General features: G+C 42.9%; 2 protein-coding genes and 1 pseudogene across 2 annotated transcripts; 1 reads left to right on the top strand and 2 right to left on the bottom strand.

The window, feature by feature from the left end:
- Positions 1–393: 393 nt before the first annotated feature.
- Positions 394–790, bottom strand: LOC142483662 (histone H3-like; annotated as a pseudogene).
- A 4278-nt stretch (positions 791–5068) lies between these two features.
- LOC142483657 (histone H2B 1.1-like) lies at positions 5069–5566 on the bottom strand. The gene has a single exon (XM_075583672.1). It carries the CDS (start codon positions 5511–5513, stop codon positions 5115–5117), a length of 399 nt encoding a protein of 132 aa, XP_075439787.1. The 5' UTR covers positions 5514–5566; the 3' UTR covers positions 5069–5114.
- A 234-nt stretch (positions 5567–5800) lies between these two features.
- Positions 5801–6373, top strand: LOC142483658 (histone H2A type 2-B). Its single transcript, XM_075583673.1, has one exon. It carries the CDS (start codon positions 5840–5842, stop codon positions 6230–6232), a length of 393 nt encoding a protein of 130 aa, XP_075439788.1. The 5' UTR covers positions 5801–5839; the 3' UTR covers positions 6233–6373.
- The last annotated feature ends 1439 nt before the right edge of the window (positions 6374–7812 follow it).

Raw genomic sequence — 7812 nt, 5'->3', positions numbered from 1 at the left:
GAACCTTTTCCCCCATAAAACTTCAGTTTGATCTCCGGCAGTAAATGAGTGTCAAATAGCGGGAATATTGCTACACAATAGCTTTTATATACAATGTATGACAGAGAACCGACAGGTTTATTTGTAGCTGTCTATATATAGCATAACATGTGTAACATATAGCGACTATACCGTGCCACACCATGAATATACTGTACATGCACCAATAAAGAAGGTGCGTTAATATACAGAATATTGTCACACGCCAAGTACTTATGCAGGTACATAGTATGCTCTATAGAGATCTATATGGATTTGCCAACATTGATCAAATAGCTAGTTTCAGTGATAATGTGGTGGCTCTTAAAAGAGCCTTCATTTGCTGTGTTTAAAGCATGTCTGGAAACTGCAGGACTATGTGCTCTCCCTTCTGATCCTGCAAGCCAGCTGGATATCTTTAGGCATTATGGTGGCCCTCTTGGCATGGATAGCGCACAGTTTGGTGTCCTCAAAGAGCCCCACCAGATAAGCTTCGCTGGCCTCCTGCAGAGCCATGGCCACTGAGCTCTGGAAGTGCAGATCAGTCTTGAAGTCCTGGGCGACCTCCCGGACCAGGCACTGGAAGAGCAGCTTGCGGATGAGCAGCTCGGTGGATTTCTGGTAGCGGCGGTATCTCCAGGAGAGCCACAGTACCGGGCCGGTACCGGTGAGGCTTCTTCACTCCGCCAGTGCACTCTTTCTGGCAGCTTTAGTCGCTAGCTTTTTACGGAGATCCGGTGGATTTCCGGGCAGTCTGCTTGGTCCGAGCCATAATCTCTTGTGACTGATTCCAAAGAAGTTACTGCAGAACTATAATGCGGAAAAGTGGAGGTTCTGTTCTGGCTGACAGATTCTGTCAGTGGTGACATTGGATAACGAGGCATGAGTTCTCTTGTTGAGTATATTGTTGAACATTTAGAAAGTTTCTTGATCTGTGTTACTGACCACAGTTGAGTTGGTTTCACAGGGTCAACTCTGTGATGGGTCGTGGGTAGCGGTCGAATGTGTTTGCAGAAATCGCAGCAAGCTTCTTGATCAGAGGATTTGCATTCCCGTCCAGTTCTTTATAAAATTTCATGTTGAGCTTCTTTAGATGTTGGTCCAGCATCTCGATATCCAGCTCCCTGTGAAGGTTTGCTATTCTTGTAGGAAGTGGCGCGTTGGACGCAATTCACACCGCCTTGTTCTGTGCTTTTTGAAGAGATGATCTGTGCCATTCGTGGCAACAGCCCCACACCGGAGAGGCGTACGTCATGGTTACCCCAGGGCTGCCAACAGCGGCAGACAGAGGGTACTGGCGTCCCGGGCCCCGTGAGTCAGGTGGCCCAGCCGCCCGGCCGTGCCCCTCGATAAATCCGTTGCCGGTCACCACGGGTGACAAGATTTAGTGCGCTCGCAATGTGCCAGGCAGCGCGCGCATCTCTGCAAAGAGAAGGGAAAAAAAAACTCCTCCCTCTCCTGATTGGCTGGCGCATGTTGGCACGCTGCCAGGATTTTTTTTGGCCCGCAGCGAGCTCTATATGAGCTTGCAAAACGAGGCCCGCCCTTTCCTGCATGGAGCAAGTGGTGAGTACTGCTCCATGCCTCTCTTGCTTCCCCCTTTCCCCCTGCTCCGATTCCCCCCTGCTCCGATTCCCCCCTGCTCCTATCCCCCTCATAAAGATTCCCCCCTGCTTCGATACCCCCCATTCCGATTTCCCCTCTCCATTCCAATTCCCCCCTGCTCCGATACTCCCATCCTAATTCCCCCCCTGCTCCGATCCCCCCGCCCGTTCCAATTTCCCCCGTGTGTGTGTCTGAGTCTGTGTCTGTGTGTCTTACCCACAAGTCAGTCACCCACAACCACTCTCTCTCTGTCCCTCTCTTTCACCCACACTCTCTCTGTCATCTTAATTGCCCTATAACTACACCGAAATAACCTATACTTCTTTCTTCCAGATCTGACTCAAGCTTCACACGGGAGATATCGGAATCCCCCCTAACCTAGAAGACAGGTAGGGAACACCCCAGTTCCATACTGAACCCCCCCCCACCCCCCCCCCCCACCCCCCCCCCCCAAAGGATTTTGCACATAGGATGCAGCTTTGGGTATTTGTCTTTTGTTGAAAATATTAAAATAAACAGATTGCATTGTAATGTTTTTTATCTACAAGAAAAATGTAAAGTAAAAGTTGCACGGGGGGGAGATGGGGGGCCTGCTGCTTTCATTTGTCCTGGGCCCCATGATTTCTGTTGGCGGCCCTGTGGTTACCTGCTTGCATCCTTGCAGCCAGCGCTACCTGGACTTCCCTATCCCAACCAAGAGTGGAGGCTGCACTGGGCAAACCATTTCAATGGCTGTGGGCATCTAGGACTGCTAGAATTCCCAGTTCTCCCTGTTTCGTGTAAGTATAGCTCTGTTGGCTGCGTCCAAAATAAACACCCATTTGATCTGTGTCCTGTCTGGTGCTTGATCCAGCTGGTCTCTCGTAACCGTCCCTATTCTATGTTCCTATCTCCATAGTAAATCATGCAGAAAGGGTGATGAAAAATCACAAAGTGGTTGCAGCATTTGGGACCAATCACAGCATGGATGCTACATGGGCCAATCAAGGCTTCAGGAAATTCAAACCAACTAACCACTGTCTCAGGGTCTGAATCAGTTGGTTCTTATAAACTCAGGGTCCAGTTTCAGCTGGATACCATTTGTGGAGATTGATGACTCAGTCTCACCTGAACAATGGCCCTGCCTTCAGTCACGGTACCCCAGGCTCGAGTACACACCCTCCACTCTAGTCCCAGCAATAGCCATTTCTGCAGACATGATATATATATATATATAGATATAGATAGGGCAATGGGTGGGCTTCATTATTTTTTTATAAGAGCCTCAGTACCCATATCATCACAGATACCTCAAACTGTTCATAGTTGCGCATAATATACATTTTAAGTGGTTCATTCTACAGGTTTAATTTTTCTGAGGCAGTTGGATTGTGCCCCTATGATTCTTGCTTTATTATATTTATTATTTTAAGACTGAGCATTTTTTTTAGCTTATCTTTTTATTGTCCGAGCATACGATATACATGTATGGTATTATGTATACACACACACCCCTAAATGCAGAAAATACTACTCCCACCCCCTTATTTTTCTTGTTATATGTAACGCATGTGACAATGTATAATTCCACATGCTTGCCTAAACTGGCAATCGATTAATACTCCTGTTATAAATCTGTACAACTCCTGATTGTGAGCCTAACATATTTGCCACCTTTCCGTTTCAAACAATCCTTCAGTCAGTTTTACAGCAGCTACAATGTATCCTTATATTAATATGGTAACTATCTATTGTTGCAGATGCAGCTCAAACTGCAAAGAATATTGGCAACAAATTATCACAAACAGGAAAGTATTGGAAAGATTCACACTTTATAGGGGGTGGGCTATAACCTGCTGTTGAAATTAAAGGATGCTTTAAAACAGATTAAACGTTGAACTAAATTGAATAATAAAGTCACCATTATCTAAAACTACAGAAATTATTAAATAAAAAATATATAAGTTTTCCCATGCTTTCCATACCGTAATTATGCAGAGATTTAAATATTGCTGTGTGCTTCTCTTTGCATCACCAAAATAATAATGTTTCTTCAATTAAGGCACTTTTACATAAACAAAAAAAAAACACTGTTACTGACTCCTGAATGAGATGCTCATCAAAACCTTTAGGCAAATTGATGGATTTTACACATGAAATGTGTGGTTGTATTTATGGAAGTAACAGAACAACGTGATACATATTTGTCATTTACTGTACAGTTCTGACAAATGATCAGAAAATCAATTCAACTGCTAAAGAAAAAAATCTAATTGGATTTTTTTTCTAACAAATGTTGATGTTACATGATATTAGTCTATAAAATGGTACATCAAATTATTATATGAATTATTTCTTGTTTATACTAAAAGTACAATTCCTCTTAACAGATCGAAAAGTGGAAGCACTTGACATCTTTAAAACCAGATCAACTTTCATTATTTGATACAGATTTTATGACTTTGTAAACGAATGTTCAGCATTTTTAATCCAACAGGAAAATAAATATCACTTGCTGCTCAGTAAAAATAAAATGTAAAGCTTTTAAAGTGAACCTACTAAAAATGTTTTACCGCAAACTATAAAAAGGCCAACTTTATATATAATACACCAGGGAAAGGAAGGGGGGGGGGGCAGGAAAGGAACCCTCACAGCTGCTAAGTGTATGGGTAAGATCGGTGCTACAATCTGGGGTGATAATGGGGTAAACAGAAGAGACGAAGAACCCCACTGCGAGAGCACTCACATCATCATGATTACAGGACCAAGGACAGTAAATAGGACCTAAAAACTAGGAGTGAGAAATTGCTCAGGTAATGGTGTGAACATAAAAACACGTTTATTTGAGAGAGTACTCAGAGTAAAATAAGGCGCATAAAGCCCGAGTGAAATAAAAGGCTGCGTGTGACACGCAGTGATCATGATGTGAGTGCTCTCGCAGTGGGGTTCTTCGTCTTCTGTTTACAACTTTATATACACACATTAACTATGCTCGTATCAAACTCATGTGGAAAATATAATTGCATTGGCTGTATGTGAACTCATCACAAACTGCCCTACATCAAATGCATCATGCGGGTGTTGGGGGCATCATTTCATGTACAATTTTACTCATATGCATTTACATACAATCTGCATTTTACTGGGACTCAAAAACGGTGTCAGTGAAAAAAATAATCGCATTGTATGAATACCAAATCCTGCTTTGGTGAGCACAAATTTCTTGTATAACAGCAGCGCCACCTTGTGGTATTTGTGCGAACTAGATACATTGTATGAGATTCTTGGCGCTTTTCTGCTGTTCTCTGGTCAGATCAAAAGCTTTAAAACTAAAACAAACCAATAAACACAACTGTCTAAATAAAACTAAAAATAACAGAACATTTCGTTGCATTTGATGCTTACCCTTTTATCCCGAATGCAGAGTAAATATGAGTATTATAGCTTTTACACGGATAAGGTGGGTGGCTCTTAGAAGAGCCTTTGTTTGTGGGTCAGTGATGAGATCAGGGTTACTTGGCGCTAGTGTACTTGGTGACAGCCTTGGTGCCCTCGGACACTGCGTGCTTGGCCAGCTCTCCCGGCAGCAGCAGGCGCACGGCGGTCTGGATCTCCCGGGAAGTGATGGTGGAGCGTTTGTTGTAATGAGCCAGACGGGAGGCTTCTCCTGCGATGCGCTCGAAGATATCGTTCACAAAGGAGTTCATGATGCCCATGGCCTTGGAGGAGATGCCGGTGTCAGGGTGAACCTGCTTCAGCACCTTGTACACGTAGATAGCGTAACTCTCCTTCCTGGTCTTCCTACGCTTCTTCCCATCCTTCTTCTGGGTCTTGGTCACGGCTTTCTTAGAGCCCTTCTTGGCAGCTGGCGCTGACTTCGCAGCTGGCGCTGACTTGGCTGGTTCAGGCATATTGAGCGATGCTTTCTCCTTCAGCTACAAACAGACAATGTCTAACTCCTCCCCCAGCAGCTCTATTTATAGGCTTCCTATGCAAATGAGAAGCTGCAGTCTTCTGTTCTTGCATTGGCTGACTTTATCATGTGACTGTTTATGACCTCATCAGATACATTGCAAGCAAGATGATTGGTAGTTACAGGATTCTGGAACTGATTGGCTGATTTGAAGACTGACCAATCACAGAGGAGTTACGATGCACCATAAAGGTATAAATAAGGGCACAGGGGGCGGGGTTTGTTATTTCTTTTGCTGTTACAGCTGTGGTCAGATTAATAGAAATGTCTGGAAGAGGCAAACAGAGCGGGAAAGCGCGCGCTAAAGCCAAGACTCGCTCTTCTCGGGCTGGGCTGCAGTTTCCAGTCGGCCGTGTGCACAGACTTCTTCGGAAGGGTAATTATGCTCAACGTGTGGGAGCCGGAGCCCCGGTCTATCTGGCCGCAGTGCTCGAGTACCTGACTGCTGAGATCCTGGAGTTGGCCGGTAACGCCGCCCGGGATAATAAGAAGTCCCGCATCATCCCCCGGCACCTGCAGCTCGCTGTGCGTAACGATGAGGAGCTGAACCGGCTGCTCGGAGGGGTCACCATCGCTCAGGGGGGTGTTCTGCCCAATATCCAGGCCGTGCTGCTGCCCAAGAAAACCGAGAGCCACAAACCAGCCAAGAGCAAGTGAGCTGAATACCCGAGACCAGGAGCAGAGACCCCCACATACCCAACACAAAGGCTCTTTTCAGAGCCACCCACAGTATCGAGAAAGAGACAAATCATTTCATATTTACTGCAGCGATATATATTACTACCTAAGTATGAGTAAGTCTGTTAATTGTTACTGATATTAAATGAAACATTAATAAAGAATGTATAAAAATAATTAAAGTACATGTATCGCCTCTTGTTAGTGCTGTAATTGTGAAACTCCGTTATGATTTTGCTATATCTGCAGAAGATAAATGCAATCCGATATTTTCTTTTATTAATTATACAGGTTTGGGTTCAGTTACACTTATATAGCTCTGTAACTCGTGGGGAAAAACATCTGTTCCATACCATAACGACACTAACTTTTCACCAGGACCTAAAAAAATGTCACCGACTTTATTATGTCCAGGAAAACATAAACCGCCACAATCAGTGACCAGATTGTGAAGCATGTCTCTTGCTTTAGAACCATTATATAAAAAAAAAAATCTCTATTTGCAGATCCACCTCCTATAAATAAAGCAAAGTTGTGTAGCACGGATAATGCAAAGTATAAAATTAATCTCTTTATATTTGTGAAGATACAAAAGGCGCCAACGCATTCAATTTAAACAAAAAGCAAGTAATTGAAACAATACACCACACGGTGGCGCTGTTGGATTAGAAATCGATATCGGCATTACTTGGATTATAATGCTAAAAGCTGTTTTTAAATCGGACACGAGTCAGAAAGGCATGAAGCTGTGTTATAGTGAACTCACCCACACTTTGTTAACTCATTAAAGCAAAGGAAGTGAGATGAGATTAACATTTATGCCAAAACAATAAAACACGTATTCAGCTAACGATGTTTAATGATTGCCCACAAACATGCAAAAGCAATACAATAATTAATTGGGACTTGTTCGAAAATAGTATAAAGATTATAATGAAAGATTCAATAACCAAAAAGCTGCACAAATAATAATTACATCTGTTCTTCAAAATAAACAGCACATGGTGGAACTATTGGTGTTAAAATTAATGTATTTTTTCCTTACTTGAGTTGATTATTTTCCACAAGAAACATTCAAATGGTTGTCAGTATTAATAAGGTAAAATGGAGGCAGCAGGAAGGTTTCAATAGGATTTAAAGGAATGTGTAGAAATGGGTATTTTGTATAATAGAACAATCTGACTTCCCAAACTTTGAACCAAAGCCCTTAGAAATTTCAAATTAAATCTCTTGTGAGCAAGAACAATAATCATACTTTTTTGTGCTAATATTATACTCGGTGCTATAAACCAAAATGTAACATGCAGAACAAGTCCCTGGTGTGAATGTGTTTAATTCCGAGGGACTGGTAAAGTGCAGAAACATGTCCAAAGTCCCACAGATTTATGGAATAACATTAATAGTATCTAATAACCATCTTAATGATACGTAAACATTTACTTGTATTTAAACATATGTGAAGAGTATAAAATGTGCGCCATGTGTGGAGCCATGGTAACTAAAAGTTTACAGAGGCCCTGCAGCTCTGTATTTAAGTGCCTTCGGGAAGCGCACGGGGC

This window comes from Ascaphus truei, unplaced genomic scaffold (genome assembly GCF_040206685.1).
Source record: "Ascaphus truei isolate aAscTru1 unplaced genomic scaffold, aAscTru1.hap1 HAP1_SCAFFOLD_352, whole genome shotgun sequence".
NCBI lineage: Eukaryota > Metazoa > Chordata > Amphibia > Anura > Ascaphidae > Ascaphus > Ascaphus truei.
Note: the sequence above shows the minus strand (reverse complement) of the source record. Positions and strands in the feature narration are given on the sequence as shown.